Source organism: Oncorhynchus mykiss, chromosome 8, assembly GCF_013265735.2.
Source record: "Oncorhynchus mykiss isolate Arlee chromosome 8, USDA_OmykA_1.1, whole genome shotgun sequence".
NCBI classification, from domain to species: domain Eukaryota; kingdom Metazoa; phylum Chordata; class Actinopteri; order Salmoniformes; family Salmonidae; genus Oncorhynchus; species Oncorhynchus mykiss.
This window is the reverse complement of record NC_048572.1, coordinates 10115077-10130880: the sequence shown is the minus strand read 5'-3', so window position 1 is coordinate 10130880 and position 15804 is coordinate 10115077. Positions and strand designations below refer to the sequence as shown.

The following is a 15804-nucleotide window of genomic DNA, read 5'->3' as shown; positions in this document are numbered from 1 at the left end:
TGGCTGCGAAGACTAACAAAAAGTGGGTGAGACTGGCCACTGTTTTCGCATACGTATTGTCCGTTTCTCTGGCGGCTATAATATTGGCCATATACTACAGCCTAATATGGAAACCGACGTCTGCCGCCTCCTCGTCATTTGCGAGCCCCAATGCTGTGACCGTTGTCGCGGCGAATACTACTGCGAACATAACCACCAGTAGTGTGCCAAATAATACAATGCACACAGGTACGCAGACGGACGCTAGTATACGCGACGACACGAGGTCCAAGGCATCACCAGTTACCATCAAAACAGAGACGTCCGGGACTGAGGCATTTCAGTGGGCGGATAGCAGTAGTAAACGTCCCACGGTCTCCGCAGACGACAATACGCCCAAAACAGCGAATGTTGGACCAACGAAAATACACTTGGTCTCTGCGCAAAGCTACCCAGCCACAAACAACAAATTGGCAACTCCAACAGAAGTCAGACACGGGTCTCCAAGTGTCACTGGAGAGGACTCGGTGAACTTGCCTACGCACCCAACCATGGACCAAGAGGATACGTGGTGGACGTTTAGCTTGGTCTCTCCTGCTGTTGGGGTACAACATGAACCTGTGGAAGGATCTGGGTTGGATTATATTCAAGAGAGCCAAACTACGGATTCTTCTCGGATGAACGGAGTGACGCTGGCGGAAGCCGCGGTGGCTACAAACGCAGATCATCCGACTTTGCGCACCGACTCTACCTCTGACCAGGCCCGGGGTACGCGGGGACCGGTTACCTTTACCGATGCACAACGTGATTCGGATTTAATAACGGATCGGTTTTCTAACGTACCAGAGCACAGGCAGGAGGAGATAGTTACCATGGAAAACGGAGATGCCCCAGCGAGAACTACACAATCCTAAACGCACATGCTTTTTTGGGCACCATTCAAACTGCGTAATAGGGCCTATTCTTATAATGCATTAACGCTTTTTGAAAATTAGCATTATAGCCTAACATTCCAATATTTAAGTTATGCCTTCATGTGGTACCCTTATTTGGATTGTTGGCATCACAGCATTTCTATCGAAGCATCTTCTATGTTACCCCATAATGTTGAGGAAATTAACGAAATAATTTAACGCGGCTGGATTGAGCTATAGGCCTATGTTTAAATGTGTAGTTAACATTGGACCTTATTCTCAAGGATAACGGAGCCATGTTACACAAACAGCCTACTTAACGGGAAAGGCATTTCTATGGTATATCTTTAAAGGCTCTGTCCCAAGGTAAGATGATATCAGGAATGGATTGGCAGAGATTAATATGTAGTACCTCTCAGGTAGCCTATGTCCGTAAACTTACACATTTAGCCGCAAAATACACTGTGTTTTGGTCTTTTCAGTAGGAGTAACATTGTAACACATTGTAACATCGACCTTTGTTAAAGTTATAGCCAAATGTAGCCTCCTTTTTACAATATCCATGTGCAATACATAGCCTGTATGAACACACAAATAAAGCCTTTTGAGAATAATATTGTTTTTCATGGTTTGTCACGTTTACACTATAGTATGTTAATTAGACAAGAGGACTTGAGATCATGCTTTATGCTCTTTTTCAATAACTTTTGCGCACCCACACCTTTGTTGACTAAATCAATGACCCAAGTATCAAATAGAGTAGGGTGTTCTTATTATTTCAAATGGGAACCATTGAAATCTTTATGCTCTGAAATGTTTATTTTGTCTTTAATATTGTTCAATTGGATATTGCTTGGTGGAGCGTGGGATAATTTTTCACGTTAGGTGGAGAACAATAGGCTACATTAAACACTTTGAACGGGTCCACGTCTTATCAAAATATACAGAGGTACTGTTCAAGAAAGCATGTTCTCATTGTTGTAAACTAATTATTTGCTGGGATGGAGGAAACGGTGACGCAACGGCCCTCAGCTGAGAAAAAATATTATATATTACAAAGTATGACAGCTGTTTCGATATTGGTGTATTGGCAATGGGCCATGAAATGGGTTGCTTGCAAACTGCAGACATTGGGCAACACCAGAGTGACAACAGTTTACAGGCTGACACGTTTCCTAATAAATGACACATAATGTTTACATGAAGAATATATTTCAGAGTTCTGGGGCATTGCCCATTAAATTCTTTGTGAATGTGTGAATGAAATGAGAAAGAAATGGCACCAGAGAGGAAGGGAAAGGTTAATGAGAGGGAGAGTTTTCATCTAATCAGAGTGAACTTCAAGAGGAATAGAATTTCTTAATCAGGATAGACATCCACCCTATACTTCCACCCTACCACTCACCCTATCCTTCCACCCACTCTATCCTTCCACCCTACCACCCACCCTATCCTACCACCCACCCTATCCTTCCACCCATTCTATCCTTCCACCCTATCCTTTCACCCACCCTATCCTTTCACCCGTCCTATCCTTCCACCCTACCACCCACCCTATCCTTCCACCCTATCCTTCCACTCTATCCTTCCACCCTACCACCCACCCTATCCTTCCACCCTACCACCCACTCTATCCTTCCACCCTACCACCCACCCTATCCTTCCACCCACCCTATCCTTCCACCCATCCTATCCTTCCACCCTATCCTTCCACCCACCCTATCCTTCCACCCATCCTATCCTTCCACCCTACCACCCACCCTATCCTTCCACCCTATCCTTCCAACCTATCCTTCCACCCTACCACCCACCCTATCCTTCCATCCTATCCTTCTAACCTATACTTCCACCCCATCCTTCCATACTCCTGAGACCAGAATGGACTCCACTCTTCAGTGTCGAAAGAGCATCCTCCACTAATCTTAGCTTGACTCTGTATCATTCTATGCCACAGTGGGCTATACGTCGCTGCCTTGACCACCTTCCAGAATCATTTGCCCAGGGTCGGACTGGCCATCTGGCGTTTCGGGGAAATGCCAGATGGGCTGTTCCAATTTAAAGCCTAGTGGGCTTGTCAAATATTATTTTTTAGCAACATGATAATTATCTGGCTAATAATGGGAACTCGAGGAAAAAATAGTCTGGTGTATTAGAAATGCCAGATCCATTTTTTGATCCCAGTCCGACCCTGCATTTACCTGTGCCCTGCACCGTTCCATGTATGCTCCTAGGCTCTGATGGCAAAACCTGGCCATTGTTCAACACAAGGCAAGGCTGGGCTCTTCAATACCATGAGTTACCGCACTCCCGCTCATCCAAGTAATAGCTCTCCCTCCCCAATGGGACCTGCATTAGTTCTGGCAGCCTGTACCCTCAGAGGACTATCACATTCACCCCTCCTTTCAGTCTTTAACACCCTTCTTCTAGAGAAACGAGTATGTTTTCTTAGGATAAAACTAACAAACAGATGCTAGTCCAAAGGGGAGTCTGGTGAACACTAAAGTGCCCAAAGCCCATTCAGGGCTCAAGGTGTCATGTGGGTCTTTCTGTCCTTCAAGCATGAGAAATGGATGCATACTATCTCTCTTCGTGTTACGTTGAGTGTTGGTAGGAGGTTTTGAGAGTAAGGGAAGTGGAAGGGCAAGGGGGTTTATCTTACTGATAGCCTTTTGAGGGTGCAAAGATTTTTACATTTTTTTATTTAACCTTTATTTAACTTGACAAGTCAGTTAAGAACAAATTATTGTTTACAATGACGGCCTAGAAACAGTGGGTTAACTGCCTCGTTCAGGGGCAGAATGACAGATTTTTACCTTATCAGCTCAGGGATTTGATCTAGCAACCTCTTGGTTACCGGCCCAACACTCCTAACCACTATGCTCCAGGGCAGCAAGGATCAAGGCCTGATCCACGTCTTTTAGCAATGACAAATACAATACAGACAACAATAGGCACTTCAACTCGTCTAAAGCAAAGAATAATTCATATTTTACTGGGTGACTTTCACTTTTACTTGAGTCAAGTAAAAATGACTCAGGAAAAATGTAAAGTCACCCAGTAAAATACTACTTTAGTAAAAGTCTAAAAGTCTTTGGTTTTAAATATACATAAGTATTCAAATTAAAGGTAGTTGCTAAAATATACTTAAGTATCAAAAGTAAAAGTATAAATTGTTTTAAATCCCATATATTAATCAAACCAGATGGCAAGATTTTTGTATTTACAGATAGCCAGCAGAACACTCCAACAGTAAGACAATCATTTACAAAGAAAGCATTTGTGTTTAGTGAGTCTGCCACATCAGAGGCAGTAGGGATGACCAGGGATGTTCTCTGTTTAGTGAGTCTGGCACATCAGAGGCAGTAGGGATGACCAGGGATGTTCTCTTGATAAGTGTGTGAATTTGAAAATGTTCTTGTCCTGCTAAGCATAATAAATGTAACAAGAACTTTTAGGTGTCAGGGAAAATGGAGTAAAAGTAAAAGTTAAAAAAATATATGAATAGTAAAGTAAAGAACAGATACCCCACAAAAAAATACTTAAGTAGTACTTTAAAGTATTTTTACTTACACCACAATATTTTTGTGATAATGGTGCAATCAGTTGGCTGTAGTTTTGGATAGAGCAGTCCATATATTTTTGTTAGCTGCATGTGTGACATAACTCCGCCAGTACTATTTATGATATCATTATTAAAGATTATACCGTTTGTAATTTTGTTTCTCCCAAAAAAAAAATATATATATCAATTTGTATATTTGAGTTTAACCACAATATATGTTGTAATATATTGTTGTAATATGTGTTCTGTCATTTAAGGTGGATTATACTGAAATTGCAACCAGCTTTCTATCGCTTGTTTTAAAAATAGCGATATTCTGTAGATGATTTCATTTCTCATGACCTTTGTCTTGCTGCAGTTGTTAACTAGGCCTTCTTGCCTGCCAAATGACTGGATTCTGTCATATCTTTGGCTCGTAGATGTTGGTGTGTGATAAAAGAGTTGTCATCGGTGAAGTCAAGATCTTAGTAAAATACAAGGTCCATCGTATACCTCTTGCCTGATCTTCTGTTGTTCGCCCGCGAGTAGGGCTGAAATCACACAATCTTAACAAACTCCAGACTTCACAGCAAAGCTCATGTTGTTCGTTCCCACAGTGCATGAGAAGTTGCTGTAGAACTGTTTTATGATGTTAACGACATGGGTGGAGATTCCAGAAATTCTTAATATGTTCCATAAGCTTCCGCGGCGGATGTTGTCTAAAGTCTTCTGGAAGTCAATAAAGTTGATGTAGAGCTTCCAATGCAACTCACTACATTGCACAATAATGTTCCTGAAGCTAAATATCTGGTCTGTAGAGCTCCTTCCTCCCCTAAAACCCGCTTGTTCGCTCATAAGCACTTTGTCTACAGCTGAAGACATCCGTTGTACGATAATCTTGCAATATATCTTGTTGGGAACTGATACCCATCCTGATCCTTTTAGTATCTTTCCTTTCGTTCAGATGTCACTGACGATTTTGAACAGCTCTGCATTGAGGTTATCAGGACCAGGAGCTTTTCCATTCTTTAGTGGACTTGATGGTAGTGATTATTTCTTCTTCGGTTGGTGGGTCGGTGTTTATGTTTAGATCTTCTGGAGCAGTTTCAGGTGTGTTAATTAGATCCACAGGGGGTTCTCTGTTGAGAACCTCTGAAATGTTCTGTCCACCTTGCTTCCTGTTCATTTTCTGTATTTGACTTGAAGTTTCAGCCACAGATTCGGTTAATTAATTTGTATACTGTTCCTTAAACGCTTTTGTCTCTTCTTACTAGCCTGCTGTCTCTTCTAACTAGCCTGTTGTCTATTCTAACTAGCCTTTTGTCTCTTCTTACTAGCCTGCTGTCTCTTCTAACTAGCCTGTTGTCTATTCTAACTAGCCTGTTGTCTCTTCTAACTAGCCTGTTGTCTCTTCTAACTAGCCTGATGTCTCTTCTAACTAGCCTGTTGTCTCTTCTAACTAGCCTTCTGTCTCTTCTAACTAGCCTGTTGTCTCTTCTAACTAGCCTGTTGTCTCTTCTAACTAGCCTTCTGTCTCTTCTAACTAGCCTGTTGTCTCTTCTTACTAGCCTGTTGTCTCTTCCAACTAGCCTGTTGTCTCTTCTAACTAGCCTGTTGTCTCTTCTAACTAGCCTGTTGTCTATTCTAACTAGCCTGTTGTCTCTTCTTACTAGCCTGTTGTCTCTTCTAACTAGCCTGTTGTTTCTTCTAACTAGCCTGTTGTCTCTTCTAACTAGCCTGTTGTCTCTTCTTACTAGCCTGTTGTCTCTTCTAACTAGCCTGTTGTCTCTTCTAACAAGCCTTTTGTCTCTTCTAACTAGCCTGTTGTCTCTTCTAACTAGCCTGTTGTCTCTTCTAACTAGCCCGTTGTCTCTTCTTACTAGCCTGCTGTCTCTTCTAACTAGCCCGTTGTCTCTTCTAACTAGCCCGTTGTCTCTTCTAACTAGCCCGTTGATTTTTCTGTACTGCTCTTCCAATTTCTGTTTCAGGGGTGATACATTCCTAAATTTCCCATGTTTCTGGGGTGATCCATTCCTCAATAATTTCCCATGTTTCTGGGGTGATCCATTCCTCCATAATTTCCCATGTTTCTGGGGTGATCCATTCCTCCATAATTTCCCATGTTTCTGGGGTGATCCATTCCTCAATAATTTCCCATGTTTCTGGGGTGATCCATTCCTCCATAATTTCCCATGTTTCTGGGGTGATCCATTCCTTGCATTGTCCCCTTCTCTGTCCATGGTTTCCTTACTGCTTTTACTGTAAGCCTTAATCACTTTCTCCCACTTCCTATCTATATATATATTCCCCTCTTAATCTTCTTCTTCTGTGTTTTTTGAAAGGGCTTAAGACTTGTTGCGAGCTTGCATTATGAAGGTTTTCTTGATGGTTTGGTCTCTCAGCATGCCAACATGTTGGTGGTCCTGAACGTTTCAGCTGGCAGTCACAAGATGGTGGTCACTGGCAACATCGGCCCTTCTTCGCAACTTGACATCCCTCAGCGAGCTTCTCCACTTGCCGTTGATCATCAGGTGGTCAATCTGGTTTGCCTCTTCCATTAGGAGAGTACCATGTCAGCTTGTGGATATTCTTGTGGGGAAACTGGCTATCACCAGGTTATTTGTGAAGCAGAATGTTGCCAGTCTGTCACTGTTATCATTCATCTCTCCACAGCCGTGCTTCCCCATTGGTCTCTCGTAGTTAGTGTTGTCGGTGCCAACCTTTGCATTCAGGTCACCAATGAAGAGGACCAGGTCTTGAACAGGTGTCTTCTCTACTTCAGATTGGAAGGTGTTAAAGAACAGGTATTTTTCTTCATATTTGGCATCGTTTGTGGGAGCATAACACTGAATTATTGTTAGTTTGGTATGTTGTCCATTGAGTCTGTGTCACGACTTCCACCGAAGTTGGTCCCTCTCCTTGTTCCGGCGGCGTTCGGCGATCGAAGTCACCGACCTTCTAGCCATCGCCGATCCACTTTTCATTTTCCATTGGTTTTGTCTTGTCTTCCATCACACCTGGTTCCAATTCCCTCTGTTCTCCCCCCATGTCCTTGTCGGTAATTGTTTATTGTAGTGCTTATGCACGGTATGCTGGTATTTACCGGGTTTTGTTTGACCCATTTATTGTATTGTTCTGTTGACGGTGGTTTATGGATATTAAACGACACCGTTGTGAATCAGTTTTCACTCTCCTGTGCTTGACTTCTCTTCCGCCAGTACGCACCACACTACAGAATTACCGACCCAAACTATGGCGTCAGCAGGAGCAGGTACAGGGGTGGAGGAGCACGTCCGGGAGCACGCAGCAATACTCCACCATCTTGGCACCACCATGGACCGCGTTGTCCAGACAATGGACCAGTGGGAGAGACAGGGAGTTCTTCCAGCACCTCCACCAGCACAACCGGGGTCTCCCTTGTGCGCCCCTCTTCGTCCTGGTCCCAGTGGGATTCGTCTCTCCCTGATTCAGGAATACGACGGAAAGGCTGCGAACTGCCAGAGGTTCCTTTTACAACTGGACCTATACCTGGCCACCGTCCACCCGACTCCGTCGGGCCGTGAGAAGGTGTCCCTCGTCTCGTGCCTCACCGGGAAAACCCTGGAGTGGGCCAACACTGTGTGGAGAGAGGGAGATGCGGCGTTGGACCAGTTTGAGGAGTTCACCCACCGTTTCCGGGCAGTCTTCGACCACCCGCCCGAGGGTAGAGCGGCGGGTGAACACCTCTTCCATCTGAGGCAGGAGGACGAGGAACGTCCAGGAGTTCGCCCTGGAGTTTAGGACCCTGGCTGCCGGCGCAGGATGGAACAACAGGGCCCTGATCGACCAATACCGCTGCAGTCTGCGCGAGGACGTCTGTCGGGGAGAGACACCACCCTCATGTTCGACCAGCTGGTGGACCAGTCCATCCGGATGGACAAACTGCTGGCTACCCGCAGACGTTCAGATCGGGCTTTGGTGGTTCCATCCTCCCGCACCCCCTCTCCGATACCCATGGAGCTGGGAGGGGCGGTGCGCAGGAAGACCAGAGGGAGTTCCAGCTCGTGCACCATTTGTGGCCGCAGAGGTCACACTGCCGGTCGGTGCCGGGTTGGTTCCTCTGGGGATCGGGATCGAGGCAACAGGCAGGGCACTCTGGCGTCACCCCAGGTGAGCCGGCACCATTTTCACCCAGAGCCCTCTGTTGCACATATGTTTGTGTATGTCACTTTCCCTGAGTTTTCCCCGCATTCCCAGCATAAGGCGCTCGTAGATTCAGGTGCGGCTGGGAATTTTATTGAAGAGCGTTAGCCCATAGTTTAGGGATCCCCATTGTTCCCGTGGATGTGCCCTTCCCCGTTCATGCCTTAGATAGTCGACCATTAGAGTCAGGGTTGATCAGGGAGGTCACCGCTCCTTTGGGCATGGTGACGCAGGGGGATCACAAGGAGAGAATTAGTCTCTTCCTTATTGACTCTCCTGCATTTCCCGTGGTGCTGGGCCAGCAGAGCAAAACATTTTTGGGACTGTATCAACAGTGGACTAATGATAAAAATACCAGAATATAGTTTGAGTGGATTATTTCTTTAATGAAACATTGAAATAAGCATTACCATTTCTTGCTAAGTCATGCCATGTAATTATAAGCCTTTTACTATTACTTATTATCGATAGGAAATAGAAGGTAACCACTGAACATGCTAATTCTGCTGTTGTCAAATATGCAACTGCCACTCCAGAGAACCACATAGACTTTGTCTCCTTCCACTAGGTCTAGTATGACTCCATTGGTCCCGCTGTGGTAAATATTGGGTTTTGGGTTGGCAGTTTCATAGACGGCAGCCATGTTCACACCGTTCTTTAGCAACGCTGCATTCGCCTTCCCTGAATTCCCAACATTGCAAGTGAATGTGAAGTAGTAGGCCCCTCTCACAAGTGCAGTAAAGACACCTGCATCAGGTGGGAAAGCAAGATGGACAAAAACAACTTTGTGTGATTATGACACAACAGAATATGGACATAAAGACACCTCAGTAAAATACATTAAGGTGCAATCTGTATCGTTCATCATTGCCAGTGGCAACTCAAGGTATTACAAACACTTTCAGCCAAGAACTGAAAGATTAAACAAACTAAGTCCCATCCCCTCAGTTTACAAGTGCAGGACAGCGCTTGACACAAAATGAAGTCACAGATTGCATCTTTAATATAATGCTGAAATACTTATCAAGTGGGTAAATACCTGTATCTGGGTTATATGCTTCACCAATGTTTGTAGTGACCTTTTTATACACCACAGTGGTGTACTTGTCGAAAGGTCCTAAGTGATAATGTTCATCACTGACCCTAACTGAAGCGGTGAAGGCCACTTTTGGTTTGCCTGTAAAAATACATTATGTTCAGATTACTACACATCAAACGTTTGAAGCCAGATAGTTTGACAGCCAGAACTTTTGCATTTCTTTCCAATGATACTGTGAAATAATGACAGAGCATGATGAACACACACTTCCATTGACCATGCATGCGTGCACAAACACATTGTTCCTACACGCCCGTAGGAATACCGACACACACCGTTCCTGCACGCCCGTAAGAATACCGACACACACTGTTCCTGCACACACTGTTCCGACACACATAGAGAAGCTAAGTCTAGGGACAATGATAAGTAATGGCCAACATTACCATTATACTCACTCTCCAGTTTCTCCACCCGGGCTGTCAGTTCCCTCAGCAGCCCGTCAACCTCACTCTCCGTCTGAGTCTCAACCATACAACAGCAAAGCAACACCACCACAGCCAAAACAGACTCCATCGCAGGGCTTTCAACGAACTGGGTGGGAGAGGATTGCTGAGATGTCTGACTGCTCCTCATATGTTGAAATAGATTGGTTTATTTAAAATGTAACCAGGGTTGCAATATTCTGGGAACATTTCAAAATTCCCCAGCTATTGCAGAAATCCTGGCTGGAAGATTCCTGGAATCAGACGGGAATAAGCAGGAAATCCTGGACTCCTCCAACCGGGATTTCTGGACCACCTGGGAATTTTGCCGTAATTACCAGAATTTTGCAACCCTGGTATCAGCAAAGTTCACTCCACTCTGTGCGTCAACAAATGACATCACCGACCCTGTAATAGAGCAATAAAGACAAAAAAAAGCATATTTTGATTAAAGGAGCATTCCACAATATTCCCATAAAATGTATGTCTATGTTTCATCTATAGAAGTAAAGGAAGAAAAGAACTAAACATAATACCCGTATGGCCAACTGACATAACCTTGAAATAGCAGATATTGATGATAACAAGAAACACACTTGTTTCTCTATCACCAATATATTTTTTTTAAATGTTAAAAACATTCTTGAGACATGGGTAGGTAGGATCCTTATTTTTGTTTTATTTTCCAGAACAGAACAAAAAGCATTTTATTTAATCAAGTTATGTGGACAAAACTGTTTTCTGTGAGACTGCAGTATGTATGGTACATTCAGTTTCTGAGTGTTGAAGTGTGCCACTGGCTATCCTTAAAAAAAAAGAAAATGGTTCCGTCTGGTTTGCTTAATATAAGGAATGTGAAATGATTAACACTTTTACTTTTGATACTTAAGTATATCTAAAACCAAATCCTTTTACTCAAGTAGAATTTTACTGGGTGACTCACTTTCACTTGAGTCATTTTCTATTAAGGTACCTTTACTTTTACTCAAGTATGACAACTGGGTACTTTGTCCACCACCGACACCAGCGTGTGGTACTGTTTCTCCAGTGCTGGTCCTCGTGGATTCAGAGCTAGTCCACCTGACTTCACTCACCTCCAGGACCTGTAGCTTGTATCTCCTCATTTTGTTGGAAACCCGTGACAGCTTTCTGGACTCAAACATTGTTCAAATATTATAAAAGCCAAAGTGCAGTTTGTTTTTGGTGTTCAGTGCTCCCATTAGTCAGTCACTAGTTTCCCGTAGGCTTTCACTGATGGTGCTCATACAAGTCTGGGACACTGGGAGATTTTTGCATCCAATTGTAGAACTGTGATTTGTTTTTGCGGGTTGGGGTTGTTAGTCCCATGGCCAACAGTCCAACCTTTCTGTTTTCAGGAGATGTTGGAGATGATTTGTTAGTCCTCTCCCCTGACATTTTGTCTTCCTGGTGATGGATTACAGTCTCATACAACGTGAGGCCAGACAGGCTTTAGGTTGTGTACAAGCAGCCCCGGTGCGTCAAGTCTAACCAACTACTGCTATGTTGGTTTTACCAGTTCATACCAGCAGCGCAAAACATTTTGGGACTGTATCAACAGTGGACTAATGAAAAAAACACCAGAAGACAGTTTGAGTGGATTATTCCTTTAATGAAATGTTGAAATAAGCATTTCCAATTCTTGCTAAGTCATGCCATGTAAATATCAGACTTTTACTATTACTTATTATCGATAGGAAATAGAAGGTAACCACTGAACATGCTAATTCTGCTGTTGTCAAATATGCTACTGCCACTCCAGAGAACCACATAGACTTTGTCTCCTTCCACCAGGTCTAGTGTGACTCCATTGGTCCCGCTGTGGTAAATACCGGATTTTGGGTTGGCATATTCATAGACGGCAGCCATGTTCACACCGTTCTTTAGCAACGCTGCATTTGCCTTCCCTGAATTCCCAACATTGCAAGTGAATGTGAAGTAATAGGCCCCTCTCACAGGTGCAGTAAAGACACCTGCATCAGGTGGGAAAGCAAGATGGACAAAAACAACTTTGTGTGATTATGACACAACAGAATATGGACATAAAAACACCTCAGTAAAATACATTAAGGTGCAATCTGTATCGTTCATCATTGCCAGTGGCAACTCAAGGTATTACAAACACTTTCAGCCAAGAACTGAAAGATTAAACAAACTAAGTCCCATCCCCTCACTTTACAAGTGCAGGACAGCGCTTGACACAAAATGAAGTCACAGATTGCATCTTTAATATAATGCTGAAATACTTATCAAGTGGGTAAATACCTGTATCTGGGTTATATGCTTCACCAATGTTTGTAGTGACCTTTTTATACACCACAGTGGTGTACTTGTCGAAAGGTCCTAAGTGATAATGTTCATCACTGACCCTAACTGAAGCGGTGAAGGCCACTTTTGGTTTGCCTGTAAAAAGACATTACGTTCAGATTACTACACATCAAACGTTTGAAGCCAGATAGTTTGACAGCCAGAACTTTTGCACTTCTTTCCAATGATACTGTGAAATAATGACAGAGCATGATGAACACACACTTCCATTGACCATGCATGCGTGCACAAACACATTGTTCCTACACGCCCGTAGGAATACCGACACACACCGTTCCTGCACGCCCGTAAGAATACCGACACACACTGTTCCTGCACGCCAGTAGGCATACCGACACACATAGAGAAGCTAAGTCTAGGGACAATGATAAGTAATGGCCAACATTACCATTATACTCACTCTCCAGTTTCTCCACCCGGGCTGTCAGTTCCCTCAGCAGCCCGTCAACCTCACTCTCCGTCTGAGTCTCAACCATACAACAGCAAAGCAACACCACCACAGCCAAAACAGACTCCATCGCAGGGCTTTCAACGAACTGGGTGGGAGAGGATTGCTGAGATGTCTGACTGCTCCTCATATGTTGAAATAGATTGGTTTATTTAAAATGTAACCAGGGTTGCAATATTCTGGGAACATTTCAAAATTCCCCAGCTATTGCAGAAATCCTGGCTGGAAGATTCCTGGAATCGGACGGGAATAAGCAGGAAATCCTGGACTCCTCCAACCGGGATTTCTGGACCACCTGGGAATTTTGCCGTAATTACCAGAATTTTGCAACCCTGGTATCAGCAAAGTTCACTCCACTCTGTGCGTCAACAAATGACATCACCGACCCTGTAATAGAGCAATAAAGACAAAAAAAGCATATTTTGATTAAAGGAGCATTCCACAATATTCCCATAAAATGTATGTCTATGTTTCATCTATAGAAGTAAAGGAAGAAAATAACTAAACATAATACCCGTATGGCCAACTGACATAACCTTGAAATAGCAGATATTGATGATAACAAGAAACACACTTGTTTCTCTATCACCAATAATTTTTTTTTAAATGTTAAAAACATTCTTGAGACATGGGTAGGTAGGATCCTTATTTTTGTTTTATTTTCCAGAACAGAACAAAAAGCATTTTATTTAATCAAGTTATGTGGACAAAACTGTTTTCTGTGAGACTGCAGTATGTATGGTACATTCAGTTTCTGAGTGTTGAAGTGTGCCACTGGCTATCCTTAAAAAAAAAGAAAATGGTTCCGTCTGGTTTGCTTAATATAAGGAATGTGAAATGATTAACACTTTTACTTTTGATACTTAAGTATATCTAAAACCAAATCCTTTTACTCAAGTAGAATTTTACTGGGTGACTCACTTTCACTTGAGTCATTTTCTATTAAGGTACCTTTACTTTTACTCAAGTATGACAACTGGGTACTTTGTCCACCACCGACACCAGCGTGTGGTACTGTTTCTCCAGTGCTGGTCCTCGTGGATTCAGAGCAAGTCCACCTGACTTCACTCACCTCCAGGACCTGTAGCTTGTATCTCCTCATTTTGTTGGAAACCCGTGACAGCTTTCTGGACTCAAACATTGTTCAAATATTATAAAAGCCAAAGTGCAGTTTGTTTTTGGTGTTCAGTGCTCCCATTAGTCAGTCACTAGTTTCCCGTAGGCTTTCACTGATGGTGCTCATGCAACTCTGGGATACTGGGAGATTTTTGCATCCAATTGTAGAATTGTGATTTGTTTTTGCGGGTTGGGGTTGTTAGCCCCATGGCCAACAGTCCAACCTTTCTGTTTTCAGGAGATGTTGGAGATGATTTGTTAGTCCTCTCCCCTGACATTTTGTCTTCCTGGTGATGGATTACAGTCTCATACAACGTGAGGCCAGACAGGCTTTAGGTTGTGTACAAGCAGCCCCGGTGCGTCAAGTCTAACCAACTACTGCTATGTTGGTTTTACCAGTTCATACCAGCAGCGCAAAATATTTTGGGACTGTATCAACAGTGGACTAATGAAAAAAACACCAGAAGACAGTTTGAGTGGATTATTCCTTTAATGAAATGTTGAAATAAGCATTTCCAATTCTTGCTAAGTCATGCCATGTAAATATCAGACTTTTACTATTACTTAGTAGTGATAGGAAATAGAAGGTAACCACTGAACATGTTAATTCTGCTGTTGTCAAACATGCTACTGCCACTCCAGAGAACCACATTTACTTTGTCTCCTTTCACCAGGTCTAGTGTGACTCCATTGGCCCCGCCGTGGTAAATACCGGATTTTGGGTTGGCAGTTTCATAGACGGCAACCATTTTCACATCGTTCTTAAGCAACGCTGCATTCGCCTTCCCTGAATTCCCAACATTGCAAGTGAATGTGAAGTAGTAGGCCCCTCTCACAGGTGCAGTAAAGACACCTGCATCAGTTGGGAAAGCAAGATGGACAAAAACAACTTTGTGTGATTATGACACAGCAGAATATGGACATAAAGACACCTCAGTAAAATACATAAAGGTGCAAGAGACTGAGAGTCTTATCAAGTGGGTAAATACCTGTATCTGGGTTATATGCTTCACCAATGTTTGTAATGACCTTTTCATACACCACAGTGGTGTTCTCGCCGAAAGGTCCTAAGTGATAATGTTCATCATTGATCATAAAGGAAGCGGAGAAGGCCACTTTTGGTTTGCCTGTAAAAATACATTACGTTCAGATTACTACACATCAAACGTTTGAAGCCAGATAGTTTGACAGCCAGAACTTTTGCACTTCTTTCCAATGATACTGTGAAATAATGACAGAGCATGATGAACAGCAACTTCCATCATGCATGAGTACACACACACACACACACACACACACACACACACACACACACACACACACACACACACACACACACACACACACACACACACACACACACACACCCGTAGGAATACTGACACACAGTGTTCCTGCACGCCCGTAAGAATACTGACACACATAAAGAAGCTAAGTCTAGGGACAATGATAAGTAATGGCCAACATTACCATTATACTCACTCTCCAGTTTCTCCACCCGGGCTGTCAGTTCCCTCAGCAGCCCGTCAACCTCACTCTCCGTCTGAGTCTCAACCATACAACAGCAAAGCAACACCACCACAGCCAAAACAGACTCCATCGCAGGGCTTTCAACGAACCGGGTGGGAGAGGTTTGCTGAGATGTCTGACTGGTCCTCATATGTTGAGTTAGATATATATGGATTGGTTTATTTAAAATGTAACCAGGGTTGCAAAATGCAGGCAACTTTTCAAAATTCCCCAGCTATTGCAGA

At 43.4% G+C, this 15804-nt stretch overlaps 3 protein-coding genes across 6 annotated transcripts; all 3 read right to left on the bottom strand.

Annotated features, from left to right (window-relative positions):
- Positions 1–8981: 8981 nt before the first annotated feature.
- On the bottom strand, positions 8982–10462 carry LOC110529346 (complement C1q-like protein 2). Of its 2 annotated transcripts, none has more exons than XM_021611483.2 (3): positions 10114–10462; positions 9656–9793; positions 8982–9363 (listed from the first exon to the last, which is right to left on the bottom strand). In XM_021611483.2, exons 1-3 carry the CDS (start codon positions 10289–10291, stop codon positions 9071–9073), a joined length of 609 nt encoding a protein of 202 aa, XP_021467158.2. In that variant the 5' UTR covers positions 10292–10462; the 3' UTR covers positions 8982–9070. The 2 variants fall into 2 exon arrangements, with proteins under 2 accessions (XP_021467158.2, XP_021467157.2); XM_021611482.2 differs by having other exon boundaries at positions 10102–10383.
- Positions 10463–11749: 1287 nt separating this feature from the next.
- Positions 11750–13181, bottom strand: LOC118936357 (complement C1q-like protein 2). Of its 2 annotated transcripts, none has more exons than XM_036984724.1 (3): positions 12887–13181; positions 12424–12561; positions 11750–12131 (listed from the first exon to the last, which is right to left on the bottom strand). In XM_036984724.1, the coding sequence occupies exons 1-3, from the start codon at positions 13062–13064 to the stop codon at positions 11839–11841; spliced, it is 609 nt and encodes a 202-aa protein (XP_036840619.1). In that variant the 5' UTR covers positions 13065–13181; the 3' UTR covers positions 11750–11838. The 2 variants fall into 2 exon arrangements, with proteins under 2 accessions (XP_036840619.1, XP_036840618.1); XM_036984723.1 differs by having other exon boundaries at positions 12875–13154.
- A 1340-nt stretch (positions 13182–14521) lies between these two features.
- cblnl (precerebellin-like protein) lies at positions 14522–15804 on the bottom strand. 2 transcript variants are annotated; one of them, XM_021611216.2, is made up of 3 exons: positions 15521–15804; positions 15040–15177; positions 14522–14903 (listed from the first exon to the last, which is right to left on the bottom strand). In XM_021611216.2, the coding sequence occupies exons 1-3, from the start codon at positions 15708–15710 to the stop codon at positions 14611–14613; spliced, it is 621 nt and encodes a 206-aa protein (XP_021466891.1). In that variant the 5' UTR covers positions 15711–15804; the 3' UTR covers positions 14522–14610. The 2 variants fall into 2 exon arrangements, with proteins under 2 accessions (XP_021466891.1, NP_001117737.1); NM_001124265.1 differs by having other exon boundaries at positions 14544–14903; positions 15533–15650.

What these genes read in the sequence shown, in the direction of transcription:
- LOC118936357 (XM_036984723.1), bottom strand. Translation starts at nt 13,064, where the DNA reads ATGAGGAGCAGTCAGACATCTCAGCAATCCTCTCCCACCCAGTTCGTT. An exon ending in ACTGGAGAGTGAGTATAATG is followed by an intron (nt 12,562 to 12,874) that starts GTAATGTTGGCC and finishes GTCTTTTTACAG; the next exon opens with GCAAACCAAAAGTGGCCTTC. An exon ending in AGCATATAACCCAGATACAG is followed by an intron (nt 12,132 to 12,423) that starts GTATTTACCCAC and finishes CACCTGATGCAG; the next exon opens with GTGTCTTTACTGCACCTGTG.
- cblnl (XM_021611216.2), bottom strand. Translation starts at nt 15,710, where the DNA reads ATGAGGACCAGTCAGACATCTCAGCAAACCTCTCCCACCCGGTTCGTT. An exon ending in ACTGGAGAGTGAGTATAATG is followed by an intron (nt 15,178 to 15,520) that starts GTAATGTTGGCC and finishes GTATTTTTACAG; the next exon opens with GCAAACCAAAAGTGGCCTTC. An exon ending in AGCATATAACCCAGATACAG is followed by an intron (nt 14,904 to 15,039) that starts GTATTTACCCAC and finishes CAACTGATGCAG; the next exon opens with GTGTCTTTACTGCACCTGTG.
- LOC110529346 (XM_021611482.2), bottom strand. Translation starts at nt 10,291, where the DNA reads ATGAGGAGCAGTCAGACATCTCAGCAATCCTCTCCCACCCAGTTCGTT. An exon ending in ACTGGAGAGTGAGTATAATG is followed by an intron (nt 9,794 to 10,101) that starts GTAATGTTGGCC and finishes GTATTTTTACAG; the next exon opens with GCAAACCAAAAGTGGCCTTC. An exon ending in AGCATATAACCCAGATACAG is followed by an intron (nt 9,364 to 9,655) that starts GTATTTACCCAC and finishes CACCTGATGCAG; the next exon opens with GTGTCTTTACTGCACTTGTG.